This window comes from Vicia villosa, linkage group LG4 (genome assembly GCF_029867415.1).
Source record: "Vicia villosa cultivar HV-30 ecotype Madison, WI linkage group LG4, Vvil1.0, whole genome shotgun sequence".
Classification (NCBI taxonomy): domain Eukaryota; kingdom Viridiplantae; phylum Streptophyta; class Magnoliopsida; order Fabales; family Fabaceae; genus Vicia; species Vicia villosa.
Window position 1 is genome coordinate 150,425,180 of NC_081183.1, and position 18,644 is coordinate 150,443,823.

The 18,644-nt window shown below is 36.4% G+C and overlaps 1 protein-coding gene and 1 long non-coding RNA gene across 2 annotated transcripts; both read right to left on the minus strand.

Moving 5' to 3' along the window:
* Nucleotides 1-5,046: 5,046 nt before the first annotated feature.
* LOC131595496 (uncharacterized) lies at nucleotides 5,047-6,786 on the minus strand. The gene is made up of 3 exons (XR_009281901.1): nucleotides 6,250-6,786; nucleotides 5,877-6,160; nucleotides 5,047-5,482 (listed from the first exon to the last, which is right to left on the minus strand). It is a non-coding gene; the product is annotated as an uncharacterized LOC131595496 (long non-coding RNA).
* Nucleotides 6,787-15,111: 8,325 nt separating this feature from the next.
* On the minus strand, nucleotides 15,112-18,163 carry LOC131595492 (indole-3-glycerol phosphate synthase, chloroplastic-like). Its single transcript, XM_058867843.1, has 10 exons — nucleotides 17,782-18,163; nucleotides 17,303-17,563; nucleotides 17,048-17,224; nucleotides 16,423-16,497; nucleotides 16,280-16,324; nucleotides 16,016-16,180; nucleotides 15,806-15,884; nucleotides 15,619-15,701; nucleotides 15,465-15,533; nucleotides 15,112-15,324 (listed from the first exon to the last, which is right to left on the minus strand). The coding sequence occupies exons 1-10, from the start codon at nucleotides 17,917-17,919 to the stop codon at nucleotides 15,241-15,243; spliced, it is 1,176 nt and encodes a 391-aa protein (XP_058723826.1). The 5' UTR covers nucleotides 17,920-18,163; the 3' UTR covers nucleotides 15,112-15,240.
* Between the last annotated feature and the right edge of the window lie 481 nt (nucleotides 18,164-18,644).

Below are 18,644 nucleotides of genomic sequence, written 5' to 3' on the forward strand. Positions count from 1 at the left end.
TACCATTGTTGGCATGTATTTGCAACAATGATGGTGTCTCAGGAGAACTGTTAACGCTGGAGACCTTTTGACCTATTTTGTACTAGATCACACCTTTGAGAGGGGTTGGGAAATTTTGTTTTGCAGGAAAACATGCCTCCATCCCACCCTATACCCGTTCGGACTATCTATCATAATCAACGTCGAACCTCTGAATCTGGAGGGTTCAACCTTATGTGACTTATGCAAAGGTTATCTATCATGAATCAACGTCGAACCTCTGAATCTGGAGGATTTGACCAACTTTGACTTATACAGAAGTTCTACATCAATTATCTATCAGAATCAACGTCGAACCTCTGAATCTGGAGGGTTCGACCATCTTTGACTTATGCACCGCCTATTTATCAAGAAAGCAACGTCGAACCTCTGAATCTGGAGGATTCGACCATATCTTATCGACCATGAGAAGTTATTATCACAAGAGGCCTTGATCCTTGATCCTGATTTATGCTGCATTTGCATCATCATTAACATTTTTGCATCCATGCATATGCATCCATGGTTACCAAGACTCCTACGTTCTTCCTCTCCATCAGATCAGACAAGGAAATTCCTCCACACCGATATCTGACAAGAGCTCACCGACAAAGAATCATGGGGAATTACAAAAAAAATCAAGCTACTATCTAAGGACCCCACGCCTCCTCATGAGGGTACCTTCCACCAAAGGAGCCTAAAGACTTTGTGTTTGTCAGAGAACATTTCATTTGCATTAGAATAAGGCCAAGCTTGCCATTGTATAGATTTCTTTAGTATCTTCAATTGTATTACTTTTGTTGTTATCAAGTACTTCTCATTGTAAGAAACTCATTCTGTTTGAATAAATAAAAATAATGCAATATACATGTTTTTCTCAAATCATTTCATCTTTGTCATTATGTTCATTGATATTCAACTCATTTTGTCTTAAGCAACTAAAGAAGGAGAATGATGAAAATAAAAAACACATGAACTACTAATTGTATGCTTTTGGAACAAAGATCCTGCTGACGATGTACAGGCATTGTTTCGATTCCTAAACACCGGAGTTATAAGGGAGTGAAACCTTCGTCAACCCTTTTGAGCCTAAGGAGTAGTAGTTTCTTTTCAAAAAATACAAAACCCTCAATCTTAACCAGGGGCAGGGTAGTCTTCAGCCAGTGCGACCGAGTGCTCAACTTTCAGGTATTCCATTAGAGGATCAATCATATTCTGTCTCTCACAACAAAAGGAGGAGAGCACAATCCACAATGGATGTCTCCCATTCACTAAGAAGAAGGTAGTCACAACCTTTTCATCAAGTCAATCACCAAAGTCATACAACTTGTTCCCGAACGAGACAAAAAGAATGAAAAGAAAGCTAAAAAAAAAGAAACGATAGCCCGCTAAGTCAAAAGAAAAAAGAAAAAGCTTTGAAGCAAATGACTTAGGCAAAAATTAGGGCATAGCCCGCTGGACGACGAAAACCAAAATCAAGAGAAATTTTTGTCCAGGCAAAAGTTAGGGAAAGCAAAAAGCAAAAGAAGAATCCTCCGAGGGACAAGTTTTTATGACCATCAACAAAAGCACCAAAGGGTGGCTGCCACCTCCATCAAAGTCACAAAGGATCCTCATCCATCACAATCCTCCCTGAAAGGCGAATACTCGTGTCGAACTAGCTGAACGTAGGACTGGAGAACATCACGAAGAAGGGGTGGGTTAAGTAGAACTTGAGCCTTTATCCTTGCTTCTCAAACCGTGAACCCGACCACGTTACAACCCTAAAAAGTCCTAATTGAAGCTGGGTTCGTTCCGAAAGCATACAAACTGTAAAATCATGTCAAACTGACTCTTAATGTTGCTTGTCACTTGTGTTAGTATCCGTACAACATTTTGACAAATAAAAACTTTTCTCTTGAGATTAACATGTGCATTGCATTCTCATTATCTTTTCCAAAATAGATTTGTCTCTAATCAGAAAGTAAGTACTTGATACCAAGGAAAGTTCAACATTGAAATCCCATTGAGTAGTCTTACAAAGGCAAAGGTTGGTCATCCGCCGAGCAAATATCTCAAGCATCCATTTTGTGGAAGAGTTCATTTCAATCTGGAGCATTCATTCCATGATCAACACTGGGGCAGACCATTATAAATCTCCATGATTCAAGCATATCAAAGTTCTATCTCAAAAATTATACACGTTGGGGCAAGCTAGTAACATTTCATTACTTCATCTTCAATCAAGTGTCAGATATCAAGATAAGTGTCGAGGAGTCGAGCCAAACACCTCACCTTCACAAATTCTATCATTCAGGTAACAACCTTCCTGCAAGGAACCCTCCATTCACTCCTAGTATTATGGAAACAATCATTCCATTCATAGTCATGCATGCGTCATGCATACCATTGCATTCTCATTGGCATATCTCCCTCAATGATCCAATCATCAATAAAGCAAGGGCATCCACCCTATCTTGAATCAAGCAGAGTTCAGAACTCCACCTAATCTATTCCCCACACAAAGCAGAAACCCTGACCATCAATCAGTACACTGCATATAGAATTCATAGCATTGCATCTCCAGAAGTACATAAAATCAAACATTGCATACGAAGCATAAGCCAAGTTACTCATCAGATGAGGTCCCTACAGAGCAAGCAATTGATATTCCACTAGATCATTCAGAGTTACCATTGTGGTGCCATCTCCCAAAGTCAATCATGTTCATCTTTCTTCAACCCAGAGTTGATGTTTTTTGTGTTCAACTCAGAGTTGATTTTCCTTTCATTTTTTAACCCCGAGTTAATTATCTTTTCCCACTCAACCCAGAGTTGACGGTTATCTCTTGTCTTTTCCCATTCAACCCAGAGTTGACGGTCACCTTTTATCTTTCCCACTCAACCCAGAGTTGACGGTTATCCCCTTTTCAACCCAGAGTTGATGTTTTTGTGTTCGACCAAGAGTTGATTTCCCTTTCATCTTTTAACCCCGAGTTAATTATCTTTTCCCTCTCAACCCAGAGTTGATGGTTACCTTTTATTCAACCCATAGTTGATCCATTTCTTTTCCCACTCAACCCAGAGTTGACGGTTATCCTTATTTCAACCCAGAGTTGATCACTTCCTTTTCCCTCTCACCCAGAGTTGACGGATACTTCTTATTGATTCCTTTTCCCACTCAACCCAGAGTTGACGGTTATCCTTTATCCTTTTCCCACTCAACCCAGAGTTGACGGTTATCCCCTTTTCAACCCAGAGTTGATGTTTTTTTTTGTTCAACCCAGAGTTGATTTTCCTTCCATCTTTTAACCCCGAGTTAATTATCCTTTCCTTTTCCCACTCGACCCAGAGTTGACGGTTATCTTTCATCCTTTTCCCACTCAACCCAGAGTTGACAGTTATCTTGTTCTCTTCCCCACTCAACCCAGAGTTGACGGTTATCTTTTCTTATTTCCCACTCAACCCAGAGTTGACGGTTATCTTTTGTCTTTTTCCACTCAACCCAGAGTTGACGGTTATCTTATTTCTCTTTCCCACTCAACCCAGAGTTGACGGTTATCTCTTGTTTCTTTCTCCTCTCAACCCAGAGTTGACGATCGTCTTTTATTCAACCTAGAGTTGATCCTTGCCTTTTTCCCATGCAACCCAGAGTTGACGGTTATCTCTTGTTTCTTTTCCCACTCAACCAAGAGTTGACGGCTATCTTTTCTCTTTTCCACTCAACTCAGAGTTGACGGTTATCTCTTGTCTTTTTCCACTCAACCCAGAGTTGACGGTTATCTTTTATTCAACCCAGAGTTGATCCTTGTCTTTCTTTCTCACTCAACCCAGAGTTGACGGTTATCTTTTATTCAACCCAGAGTTGATCCTTATCTTTCTTTCCCACTCAACCCAGAGTTGACGGTCACCCTTTGTTCAATTCAGAATTAACTTCTTTTCTCTTTCCCACTCAACCCAGAGTTGACGGTTATCTTTTATTCAACCCAGAGTTGATCTTTTTCCCACTCAACCCAGAGTTGACAGTCATCTTTTATTCAACCCAGAGTTGATCTTTTTCCCTCTCAATCCAGAGTTGACGGTTATCTGTTATTCAACCTAGAGTTGATCTCTTTCCCACTCAACCCAGAGTTGACGGTTATCCTTTTTCAATCCAGAGTTGATGTCTATCTCTTGTTTTCAACCCAGAGTTGATGTTTTTATTTTCGTTCTCAATCCAAAATTGATATTTACCTCTTATTCAACCCAGAATTGACATCCCTTTATTCCTCAACCCAGAGTTGACTTGCTTCTCGACCCAGAGTCGATGTCTATCTCATGTTAGCATGCTTAACCCAGAGTTAATGCCTTTTTCACCCCAAGGAATTCAATATCTCATCAGGCAAATTTTCAGGTTCACTTAGTATTTAATCTTCTTCTACCTCGAATGCTCGAAAGGCTAGCGCCAATCTCACCTTCAGGTTTAAGACGATTAAATAGGGGCAGCTGTTGCACCCCAAAATTTGTCCATCTATTTATTCTTAATTGGCTTATTACTTTAACATCATTTGCATTTTAGGTCATCGATAAAATCATGCACTCATCAATAATTTGAAAATATGATTGAAGACTTTGGATGCAAGGGTTCCTTTGATTTTCTTAATAACTATGCGTATGCTGAATAAGAGCCATTCTCTGACTCTATTTATCTGGTTCTATCTTTTACCAATTTAAGAGGTCCATACAATCGAGTGAGGTACAAGAAATGAATCATGGATTATGTAACAAGGTGATAATGAGTTCATTTATCTTTTGTTATGCATATCAAGTACAAAGTATCACAGATTTGAGATTCGATCAAGATATGAATGTGGAACTCAGATTTAATTATTATGGAGTATAAGTTTGACTCAAAGATCTTCATTCAAGATTCATACAAATGTCATTGGTGATTTAAGAAAATTCTATCAAATTCCCTGTGCAAGATTCGTTTAGGGTTGGCTTCTTCAAATTCATTATCATCATTACAAGCTTCATCCATCTCAAAGTTCAAACAAAATACCAATACATGTTTATACAACTCCATTTCATCCTTCATTATCCATATCATTACAAAAAAAGACTAATTGTTCATACATTCCAATCCAAACATTATTTTGTAAACTCTTTACAAAATACAATCCATCCTCAATCCATTCAACAACCATTCAAATATCCACTTCCTAACATTCAAATTATACATATTCATCCAAATCTACTTAAATACAAAAAGTTGTTCTAAATATAGATCCTCGCAACCAAGCCTTAGTTCCATTCTTGTCCCGTCTTCGAGTTTTAATCACCAAGCCTTAAGCTCCCATGATTCACGAACCTTGTCCTCCATGAGCTAATGCCAAGTTTGTAGACTTCCATGCCATTAAACCTGCAGCTGATCCAAACAGATATAAACCACTCCTCACAGAATTCAATTTCCATCCAAAACCTGCATAATCAAATTCAGATCATCCCTGCACACATGGAATACAAAACCGATTTCAGTTCACAATTAATCAATCCTACATCAATACACACACAGTTTTGCATCATCCTATTTAAACCAATTACCATATAACCTGTACATATATACACCAGCATGATTCATAGAAAACAGCCTTGCAGCAATTCAGCATCACAAGAAAAAGAGAAAACCGAATCCAACAGTTCACTAATTCATCTTTATAACTACCTTTCGCTAACCAATTTGCTTTCAACCTAGCTAACGTTTCTAACAGTTATAACCCTAACCAACCTAACTGATTCGGTTACAACCCTAACACCTCTAACAGAATTCCCAAAACCTTTAAAACCAAAACTAACAGAAATATAACAAACTTCTAACTGCAAAATGAGGAGCTAACTAACCTTCATTGCTATAAAATCAGGACCTCCACCTTCATTCAGCTCTCTCCACCATTTTTCATCTTCACTTCACTTCTCACTCTCTCCCTTCTCCCTTCATCGCTCTCCACCAATTCTTCAATCTTCACTCTCCACTTTCTTCCACCATTTTTTGTTCTTCATTCACTTCCATCATTCTCCCGATTCTCTTCACTCGTCTCTTCTGCCATTCTTCTCTGCTCCCATTCACCATAGCCATTTTTCACAACCTCCCTTCATCACCACCAATTCTTCAAAAGAAAAAAACTCTGTAGAGTAAAAAGAATTCGGAATCAGATCAGGGTTATAACTTGATAACAGAAGAGAAAAAAGAAGCGATAATAGATATGCAACAAACCTTTCCTCGGAACTTCATTGCTCATCTTCACTATGAAATCACCGAGAAAAGTTCTCGACGCCAATTCTCTATCGCTCATCTTCACAACACCGATGCATTCTTCAATCTCTGAACCTTCTCCATCGTCAACCTTCACCGATTCCTTAACCGTCAAATCTTCACCACTTCAATATTCTGCATAATCCTTATTCAACTCTGAAAATCGCACAATCGTCATCTCTGCAACGACATTCAACAAACGGTTCTGCGAACAACAACGCAAAGAAGAAGGAGAAACCGAAGAAGAATCAAGAAGAAGATAGAAGCAAGAGTTTGAGGGTTGTGAATCCCATTTCAATTTGAGGCATCTTTTCGAGCATTTCGTATGAGAATCGGAGAGGTGAAGGCGTGTGGTGGTGACTGGTCACGGTATCGTTCAAGATTGCGTCGCCGGAGAAGGGAAGAAAACACCGTTTGAAAACGAGAAAGAGAAGGTCTGAGACGAAGGGATTGGGAACGCCGCAGCCAAGGTAACCCTAATTTCACATTCTTCTTTTATTATCCTTTTAGTAATTAAAATTGTTTATTCTAATAAATTCTGAATACTAATAATGATTGGATCAAACAATAATTAATCCTTGGGCCGAAATCACTGTTCATACCCCATCACTAGGCCCATCACACCATCGTTTTTGACATAAGAGATTCTGAAACAAAAAAGCCTTTGCTGGGCTAATACCCTGCGCCCAGTCTTCTATTCACCACCACTAATTTCCATTGACACCCCATTTCCTTTTATTTTTCATTAATAGATTTAGGTTTTTAATTAGATTTCTTCCTATTTCTTTTAAATAATAAAAATGCTTATTTTTAGACCTTAATACTAATTTTTGACATATAAAAATAATCAATAAAAATATTAGTTTTTAGGCTATTTGTTTTTTAGTCTTTTTACTTGATTTGTAATCCAATTCATCTCATAAAAATCAATATAAAAATAGTAGTATTTTACTTCATTTTTGCACTATGTTTTTGACTTGCTACTTCATGCTTTGTGTATAATTTTGTACCATTGTATCCTTACTCAATTTTGCTCATGATGTGACTTTAATTTTTCATGTCTCCTTAACTCCTAATCTTAGGTAGAAACCATGATAACATTAGGTAGAAATTCCCTTCATACTTAGACTAGTTTCTTTTCTTTTTACAACATAAAACATCTAACAAATATCAAATAAAATCCCCTTTAAAAAATACAAAGAAAATACTTAAAACATTAATAATCAAAGTGAAAATTCTTAAAAAGGGAATGGAAGCTTGAACGTCCCTTGCTTAAGGGAATGTTCGAGTGCTTGGATCTCCCTTGCTTAAGGGTACCATTCAGGCGTAAGTTCCCAACTTCTAAAAAACACAAACCAAAGAGTAACTCGAGTTTCCCTTGCTTAAGGGATTTCCTCGAAACACTCAAAATCTCTCTTCTCTCTCTTGCCTCTGAGGCATTCTTTCTCTTGCCTTCAGGGCATTCTTTCCCTTAAACGGACACGTTGCTTCCTTTCGATCGCAGACTGGTAACGCATAAGACTCCACTCAACGAGCTGCTATCCTGACGCTAGATTGCGAATGTAACTCCGTCCACTAAAAAACACAAAAACAAACAAAAACTAAAGAGCCGAACTACGGCGCTCTGATTCCTGAAAAGGATACGTAGGCATTAGGTCGCGGGGCCTAAGCGAGCACAATTATTTATAAACCTTTTTTCCCCGTGTTTCTTTTCTTTCATTTGCATGCATTCCCTTAGTAATTAAGCTTTAGATTTATACACCCTTTAGATAGCAACAAACATAGGTGGATACCATCGAGTACGATGGGCGTGAGGGGTGCTAGTACCTTCCCCTCACGTAACCGACTCCCGTACCCTATCTCTGGTCGAAAGACCTCGTTCTTATTCACCTTAGGTTTTCTGATATTCCTTTCCCTCTATGGGATAAATATATTGGTGACCTCGTTGCATGGAAGGAGGTAAGCCGAATATTTCTATTTTGAGCAAATTGGAAGCGATACAAGAGAGATTCTCAAAGTGTCATGAAAGGAGCCTGCATAAGCAAATTGTCTCCGACCCCGATTCCAGCAAAGATTCCATTCATCGACGAGATGCTAGTTTTTATGCACAAATACATCGAGCAGATCGTCAATGTTGAGGGGGACTATAATTGCGGTTACCGGGCCGTTTTGGCTTTGCTTGGTAATGGAGAGGATAGTCATGCGCTTGTCCGTCATCAACTTATCCAAGAGTTGATGACGCATAAAGAATCGTACATGAGGTTGTATGGAGAGAAAGATAAATTTGAAGCGGTTTATGAATCTCTTGTTCCTTGTTTGAGCGGTCACACATTGGTGTCAAAATGGATGAGATTCTCATAAATGGGACATTTTATTGCATGTGCGTATGATAGGGTATGCATTGACTTAACGTGATACGAGTTTTCATAAACCTTTTTTCCGCTCCGCACCACCTAGAAATCCAAATGATCACATCATGTGTATTGAATGGCTTGCAAAATCAAGTCATTTTGTAGAAGTTTACTTGAAACATGAATGCCTCATACCACCTACATCACCAGAATGGGCGACTCATTCTACCGCAAATGTCGAGACGTGGTCGGATCTTTTTGTTGATAGGATGCATGAATTCAAAAGATTGAACAACATTTAAAAGGAATCGAATGCGGAAAAGTCTAAGATTGAACCACCAATAGATTTAGTCGGCGATACGTGTTTTGATTTGTTTTGAATTTTGGAAGTGTAACATACTCACTTTTTAACCTTGCAATATAATCAATTTTGTGCATTTCAATATACTCACTTTCCTTATTATTTTGTTCTGCATTAAAAATGTAACTGTAACACCCCATTTTCTACCCGGTAATTATAATAACATCAAACTGCGGAAAATTTTAAACATCAAACATGAGTCATTACATTTTCAACTTAAAACTACAAACAACCTGTATTTCATTCATCTTTGATACATAGCATTCGGCATCTACAACTTTAAAATTATAATTCATACACAAGTTTATTCAACTAGATCAAACTTCAACTTATAATTATTTCTAAACTTTTATTCAACTAAAAACAACTTAAAACAACAGTAATTACCTCTTATTATTCAATCTTGGATTTTCAACAACTATAATAATAACACGACAACAAGACAGCAAATACAATCATGATCCCATCCCGAGTGCTATGTATCATAGCAAGACACCAACTCGACTAACAACAACTAAAAACTTCATAGAGTCACTTCAAACTTCCACCGCTATCTTGAGTATCTGTCTGTTTCCCATGGTAGGGCAAACATCAGCAGAAGGGGTGAGATATCAAAAAATATAAACAAAAGTATGATAATTAATATATTAGATCAGATCATACAATTATCACCACTTTCAAACAATAGTTATAATAACAACTAGAAACAACAGTTATAACAACAACTTTAGCAACAATTTGTAACAACAATTATAACAACCATCAACAACAACAATTATCACAATAATTACAATAATTATTTCACAACTCAAACCAACACAATTTATATCAACAGCAACTCATAACAACATTAACTTCACAACGACTCAAAATGCGACACAACTATGCAAATGCATGTGATACCATTTGGAGCAGAACTCTCAACTTAAACAGATGTCAGGTTATCGAGGCATTTCAACAAGGCATAAGCCTTCAACGTGGTGCCATGAAGGCCAACTTAAACAGGTGCCATCAAGGCCAACTTAAACAATGCAATGTATTCCATGCAACATCAACGACAGCGACAATCAGAACAACAATAATGAAAACAACAACTTGAACATGCAACAAATTGCATCAACTCAATCCTACATTGGTCATCAGACCTACAACTCAAACATGTCCATAAATCGAGACAATTCAACCGCACCTACAAATCAACTTATTCGACATAATTATAACAAAACAAATCAACCAAAAATATCTACCAATATACACGACCGACTCCGACAATTTTCAATTAATTTCAGTTAACTAATTATACCGCTTAAATCTACTAATTCGGCTAACCGGTACTATTTTCAACATAATCCTGCTAATTAATCAAGACTTCATGTTATTTGATTCCTACTGATTCAACTTCATCACGCCATGCTAAATTCATATTTCTGCTACACTAATTAACCTATTAATTATTTGCTAAACTGCCACTCTGTTATTCCAAATTACTACTTGTTATTAAAATACCAATTAAGCTGATTTACTGTGTCCTACTAAAATACACTATGTTATCTACTAATCTAGTGACTCGTATTATAAAAGTAATATTATATAAGTATCATACTTCCAATTCACCAAGTTACTAAAATAAGTTCCAAACATGTTACTTAAATTATGACAGGAAATCACATACGTGTGCAGGGCCCACCAAACAGAGACCAACGTCTCAAAAACTCCCCCTTGCACCCAAAGGCGCTCGTCTCCCCTCCTTCTACCCAGAGGCGCCCGTCTCCCCTCCTTCTACCCAGAGGCGTCCGTCTCCCTTCCTTAGACCATGGGGGCGGTCGTCTCCCTCTCCCTTGTGGGGTCCACCCCTTTCCTTTTGAACCTAGGACGTTCGTCTCCTCGTAATCTCTTTTTCATCTTCAACTGCACCGTACCCATTCCTCTGATCAACCAACAACTTCAGCTAGTATACGATTAAATTCCCTCACCGCAACAATTTAATATTCAACTATAACCATACGATCAATCGATCAACAATACCAATATATTTCCAACCCATCACAACAACAACAATTCTCAATCGAGAATAACAATTCAGCAGACAACTATTATTAATGAAATCAACAATTTAACAAAGAAACAGATCACCCGAAAATAACAACAAATCCATGGCACATAATCATACAATCCCAATCCCACATACTAACTATCATATTCCCGATTATATAATTCGAACCCCACCTTTACCTTGTATTGGAGATCGCCTCTAAAATCCGATTGAGTGCAAGCCTTTGTCTTTTCCCAGAAATCCACGATCAATTCCTCCGCTGCCAAAGCCTCGTTCCTCTTCGTCGGCAACTTCGTTTCATGATCTATTCTCCTAAAAGTCAAAACCTTAATTTCCACAGAAACCTAATTCCATATATTCTCCTTATAATCCAATAAATCAAATAATAATAATAAAGTTACTATTATTTCTTAATGGGCCTACTAATTGTACACCATCATATTGTTCACCATCATATTGCTATACACATCACACCACCACTAAACCAATTTAAATGATAATATTATTACTAATATTATTTCTTCAACAAAAATCAACTTTATTAATTCTTCGATTAACCGACTAAATAATCAAATTCCTCGTCTTATAATATCACTAATAAATCCAACTTCGATCGAATTTCTATATTAAATCCTTTAATAATTTATTTAAATAATTAAATAAATTTCTGGGGGTTACAGTAATAGCGAAAGTTTTGTAGAGGTATCTACGAAAGGTTCTTAAGTTGCAGTTCCATGAAATTTTTCGTATATATACCTCCGGAACCAATATATCTGGGGTCTTTCCGTGGATATATATACGGAAAAAAGTGTGACAGAAAATGGGTGGTCCATATTCACCTAGGTTTTCTATAAATTTAGGGGTTCTTATGTTGTCTTTAGCACAAACACAAAAATGTCTTAATATGATATCAACATCTGTCGGTAAGTCGCAAGTGTCTCCTACTCCGATGGAAAAACACTAGGGCAAACGTTCAAACTCAACGATTGCACCTCACTCGATAATATCATTGACAAAATTCACTATCGCCTATCTTACGGAGACAAACGAAATATTGTGAAGCTCAAGTATCGTTCACCTTCAGTTGACAACGAAGGGAACATCGTTTACAAAAACTTTGAGCTCAAGAACCGAGAGGATGTTTTGGCGATGCAGCAAACGTTATTTCGGTTTCAAAGAGAAAATCTCGTTCGAGTTGGTAGCGACGGTACGAAGAACGTTCGAGAAAATCTTAGAGATGTGCAAGCGTCCACGAGGATATTGAAATGTAATATTTAATTTTTTGTTGAAATCATCAATGTAATGTCGATTTTATTTTATGAATGTTGTTTTTATCGTTGCAATGTTGATTTTTTAGTTTTCTGTTTCTGGGTTTCTTCTGTAAATATAGATACAGACATATTCCATAGATGTAGCTCCGGAATATTTTGACGTTGAGTTAAAAAAAGGTGCGCCGGAAGATACATCTTCGAAAGTAGAGGGTATTTTTGAAAACGCACATGGTGCCTAAGAACTTCAAGGGGTGGGGTAAGAAATTCTTTTTTTTTACAAGGGAAAAGAAAAATAAATTCTATAGGAATATAAAGCCTTATTAAAATATGCTTGTAACAGAGTGATGATGTTCTGTAAAGGACTCTCATTATCAATTTTATGTTTTTGTTCGATAGTCTACACAAAGTATTTCTCTCCTAAAAAATATGAAAAAATATAAAATAGTTGAACTCGTTATTTTTTTAGAGAAAACTTCTTTAATATTGTGAAGAATCACGACATAAAGATGTCAAACATTAATTGATTCAGAGATATGTTTCATAATAGAATTGGAGTCAGAATTACATATAAGGTCTTTGATGTCAAATTCTCAAACCATCCGCATTACATGATATAGTGTGCTCACTAGGAGTGTGCAAAATATTGAGATTTTATCCTGACACCCCCACCTTGACCTGACTCACCCACATATTTTCATAATGGCAAAAAGGCCCTTGTCAAAATTTAATAAAAAAAAGCGAACGATAAATCTGGTAGTGCAATTGAAAAATTAGAAATAAATTTAAAAATTGTAGCGTATTTTAAAAAGTTTGATATGCATTTTTACCGATTTTAAAAAAAAAATTAACATTGGATTTTTTGATACCACTCTATTCCTAGGAGTTTGATAAAATGAAATTGAACTCATACCATTCTATTCCACTGTGTTGTAAAGATTTGCTATTAAACAAAAGATTTCGCCATAGATTTTTAGTATCATCAAATAAACGAAACAGAATAGACAGAAGCAATGCAATAGTGGAATAAAATGGAGTAAAATGAAGATTTCATTTCATCGTTTGAGTCTTTTAGGACAAAACAAGACTAATTCTTTATTCTGTCCAAGTCCGAGGAAAATAAATATGATGATAAGTGATGAAATGGAATGGTATTCATACCACTCCGTTGTAAAAATTTGGTATCATCAAATAAAGGAAAAAGAAGTAAAATGGAATAAAGAGGAACAAAATGGAGCAAAATGAAGATTTCATTCCATGTTTGAGTCTTTTAGGATAAAACAAGACTAATTCTTTATTTCGCCCAAACAGAGGAAAAGAAATGTGATAGTAAATGATGAAATAGAATAGAATCCATACCACTTCATTCCGCTCCGCTCTTTTCGATTTTAATTCATTCAAACAATAGGACTTCATTCCGCTTCGTTCCATCACATTCTATAATCCAAAAATACCCTAAGCCAAAAATTGACACCAAAATCAATACTACGCAAATATCAAAGTGTTTGCCCTCTTAGTATCCACTGCAATAGCCTCTTTTAGAGATTATCCAAATTCAAAAGGGTTATTTCCTCACATTCATCAAAGGGAACACCATAGTATCTCATCCCCGCAATTATTCCTTTCAAAACATGAGAGGAGACTAAGCTTCCAAAGAGTTGAACCATTGTGGCCCCATAAAATCGGACGAGAAAGAGCTCTTGTAGCATCTAAGACAATGGGGCTCAGAGGAGTACCAACTTCCTACTCATAAGAACTATATCCAAAAACGATTTATCGCAGGACACCAGGCTGGTTCTTGAGCCGACCTACAGTAGCTTTTAACAACCTGGGAGAAGGAAGGACGATTCTCTTTTTCAAACCTAGGGAGGATGTCTCTCAGCTTATAGTCATCTAACCAAATATCTGATAGTCACCTTAGTAAAACATTTACATTGTCAACTCTTATGAACCTAACCAAACCAAACACCTTCCCATGTTTTTCCGTTTACCCAGCAAAAACACATCTTCCACCGACCCACACCTAAAAAGTTTGAAAAGTAGAATGATGTACAATCATGTTGAAAAGATCCCATATATCACATATCCCGAGAGCCTACTCAAATTGATAGTTTTAGGCTCCATTAACAAAGTTAAAAGGTACTCCCTCCGTCTCATAATAAATGTCTTATTTGAGCTCTGCACGATTCTTAAGAAAATAATTATATGTGTTGATTTTAATGATAAAATTAGTATTATTTACTAAAATATCTTTATTTATTATAAGTAGTAGAGTAATTGAAAAACGTGGAAGTTACTCCCACTAGTCCTTATTATAAGAGAAACTTTTCTTTTAAGATTCATCTAATGACTAATGTATTTGATCCATATATAGGTCAAATACATTGATCCTTCCATGAATTTAAAAAGAGAATTTTCTCTTATAATAAGAACCAGAGGGAGTAATAAATAAGGATATAGTAGTGGAAAAAAAATAATAAATGCTGTATTAGTATTCTAAAGAGACATTTATTTTGAAACATAGAAAAAGTGCAAATGAGACATTTATTATGAGACGGACGATACCACAACGCCACAAACAGCCGGTCCATGTAGGGGAGAAGAAAAAACTAAGCTTATCAGTTATCATGGTTGTGTGCTATGAGGATCATCAGGCAGAGAATTTGAGAGGACCACTCAATAGATCAGAATCATGTTTATCAAAAGAATGATAGTTGGATAGAAATAACCACCAATGTAATCATTGCTTCCAATGCTAAAGAAATTATTTTGATAATTTTGTACAAGCAATTGTAAAAGCCAAAGGCATCTTATTATAATCTGTACTGAAAAACTGTCAACATAAAAAGATATTTTGGTATATGTTTGCAGCTAACAAAATTTTGATGATAACTTTATCTGTTATGTAAATTTGTCAATTCAAACAGATATATCTTTGCCAAACAGATTGCTAATACCCTTTCCAGGATCACTCTGTTTCACAATAGACTCTCCCACCAAAACCTGCAGAAAATATAAAAGAATTTAATTTTGATATTCTGTCAACGTTAAGTTGTGCTTAAGCTACTTTTCAGATTATTTTCATAAGCTCTCTGAGATGACTTATGAAAACAGATAATAGAAGTGAAATTCTCAATACTTACAGCTCTAACTCCTGCTTCTTGTACATAGGCAATATCTTCAGGAGTGAACAAACCAGATTCTCCTACCATCTAAACAAATCATATAATTGTCAGTTTAAAATAAAAATTTCTTTGAAGTAAGTTAAAATGGAATAACAATTCTTTGAACACCTACAATTATGTTTCTCTCACGGATTATTTTGCCTCGCTCTCCTTCAAGAAGCTTCTTCGTGGTGCTGATATCTAACTCAAATGTTTCTGCAACCACACAAAAATTAGAAGCCACGATTGATGACTCAGATCCTTAAGTTGAAGTATTCAGATATTGACACACACAACAGAATAGGGTAGATATAAAATACCAAGATTGCGATTGTTGATGCCTATAAGCTCAACACCCTCTATTCCAAGAACACGGTCAAATTCCCTCTCATCGTGCACCTACATTAAAACAAAAAAAAAATGGAATAAACTCTTACTCAACTAGGTTCAGAAACAAATTTTTATTTTTTAGCATCAAGTATCAAAAATCGCAAATATGCTTTATTCATGCCGGACGTCAATGACCTTACCTCAACAAGAGCGGTTAGTCCAAGTATTTTGCATATCTTAATCATGTACTTGATGTCAAGATCAGGCAAAATAGCGGCAATTAGAAGGACTGCATCTGCACCTTTAGATCGAGCATAGTAGAGTTGCCAAGCATCTATGATGAATTCTTTGCATAACAAAGGGCACTGCACATTTTTTTCTAGTGTTATCAGCATGACTTACATGAAGCATTGGATGGTAGAATAAATCTTATATGAAGGACTAATGCAATTCATTAAGCAAACCTTTACTCCAGCATTTCTTATCAACTCAAGATTTTCAAAGCTTCCCTGGACCAAAAAAGCCAAGTTCAAGTTAGAGTTGGTTAGCATTTAGCAGCGCTCAATTTGTAAGGAGCTTTTAACGAATTTAAAGTTAGTTAGTTTACCTTAAAGTACTTTTCATCTGTCAGAACACTTAGACATGCTGCTCCACCTTTCTCATAAGATTGAGCAATTTCAACCTGTATGAGAGAATCCATTAAAAAGTGTCGTACACCGTGAAGAAAAGAAATAAAAACTGACAACGGTGTTGGATAAGTTGCTTGAAGGGTTTGGTTTGGTAGGTGAAGTGATACAAAAGTACAATGAGACCAAAATACTCGACTTAATAACATCTTAATAATTAAAAAAAAACATAACAGTTAAATAGTCTAGCCTAACTCTAACCAACAAGATGCTATGAGGTTTGTGTTGTCAATCGGTGATGGCAGAAACTAGTGGTTTGTTCAAATTTTGCTACGCTACAGTGCTATAACGCAAATTTGGCCACTATTTGATAATACTCTATACTAAAATTATGCATCACGGAACAATGGCGATTTTTTAAAATCCCACTACCATGTAGTACTATAGCCAATATTCAACAACACTGGATGGGACGCACCATTGGAGCCAACACAAACATTTCCCACATGATATAAGTAAGAATTTCAGAATAATAACAAATGAAGTAGAAAGATAGTTGTTATGTTATATCCTTAAAAATCATAATGGAAAACAAAACAAACTTACTGGATCGAAGTTTTCTCTCAAAATGCCTCTACTTGGTGAAGCCTTTTTGACTTCAGCAATCAATCCAGGCAATCCAGTTCGTTCATTAGCCGCCCTTAGAGCCCCAATAAAATCTCTAACAGGAGGTGCATTTCCAAGGGCCTTATAAACCATACCAAGGGATTTTCTTTCTTTTAGCTGAAAACCAAACAGTTAATCACATTAAACACATCACTAAAAACTTAATAGAGTCACAAAGAAAATAAAATATAATACCTGTGCAACTTCTTTGTCCTTGTTCCACACAATCTCTTCCAAGATGTTACGCGGTGTATTTCCCTCGTTCTGCAATAGGAATTGAAAAGGTCCTACATAATGAGAAGGGGGTCCAGTTGGTGGCCTTCTCCTTATTTTGATACCTTGGGTAGCAGCAACCTCGTTATGAAACATTCCTACTTCCCATTCCTTTACTTTGAGAGCTTCAACCACAGATTCACCAGATGTGGCTGTTGTAGCTGAAGCTTCATTCGGGTCCATCTAATCGAAAACACGAAATAATCCCAAAAACATAAAATCAAACCATAATAAATGCATCAAATTGAACACAAAACCCTAAACTCCAATTGAATAGATATATCAGTCAAAATTCAACTAAACTAACACCCCAAAAGAAAAAGTAAACGACCCGTTTAAATGTAGAAGCGAAAACAATAAAATGATAGAAAAAGAGAGAAAATTTGAAAGAAAAAGTTGACCTGTGCTCGAACAGAAACAGTAAAAAGGGAGTTTTTTCTGTAAGTGTTGAGTTGAGTAGGAGGAATTGTGGCAGTGGGCTTGGATGAGAAGGAAGGAAAGGTGTAAAAGTGAGCCTTAAGAGAAATCAAGGATTCCATTGAAATCGTGGTTCTGGGTTGTGTTGTGTTGTGTTAGAATTTACATGCGGTCAATGAGAGAAGGGGGAGAACGAGTGGACTTGGATAGACGGTGATTGGTTGAAGAACGAAGAGAGACAGCAGGCAGAAGACAGCGGCGGTGATGAAGATGGTCGGTGGACGAACCTTCCCGTCGTTGGTGAGTGGTGGTATGGTGGAAGGGATGAGAGAGATAGAGTGAAGTTTGAATAAAAGAGAGGTTGAGACTATGAGTGGCAGAGTTGCAATTTTAAAATTAAAGTGGGAGTATATTAGTAGTTTCATTTCTTACATGAGTTTTGCCACATCACTTTTATAGTTAAATTTGGGATATCTTAAATATTTTGTGAATGAAGAAACACTGTAATGGTAATACAGAGGATGTGTTGCTCATAATCTCATATGTTGTTGGCAGGTAGGAGAGCTCTTGGCTGATACAGAAAGTGGACCGGACCAGCATGACACAGTTGTAAATTTCAACATTTATGTCACTATGATCAAATCTGCATTCCATTATTTATGATTTTTCATTGCATAAGTTGTTATGACGGGTAGTACATTCTGTAGATATGTTAGATTTCACCTTAAGAGACTGGTATTTTTTCCACCTTAAATTTATTCTGTATCTATATTTAAATTAGAGAAATGATATTATAAAAATAGGTGTTCCATAAAGTGTCTTTGTTCAAAAACTTGGATAAAAAACT

What these genes read in the sequence shown, in the direction of transcription:
- LOC131595492 (XM_058867843.1), bottom strand. Translation starts at nt 17,919, where the DNA reads ATGGAATCCTTGATTTCTCTTAAGGCTCACTTTTACACCTTTCCTTCC. An exon ending in CAGATGAAAAGTACTTTAAG is followed by an intron (nt 16,325 to 16,422) that starts GTAAACTAACTA and finishes TTTTTGGTCCAG; the next exon opens with GGAAGCTTTGAAAATCTTGA. An exon ending in AAGAAGCAGGAGTTAGAGCT is followed by an intron (nt 15,325 to 15,464) that starts GTAAGTATTGAG and finishes TATTTTCTGCAG; the next exon opens with GTTTTGGTGGGAGAGTCTAT.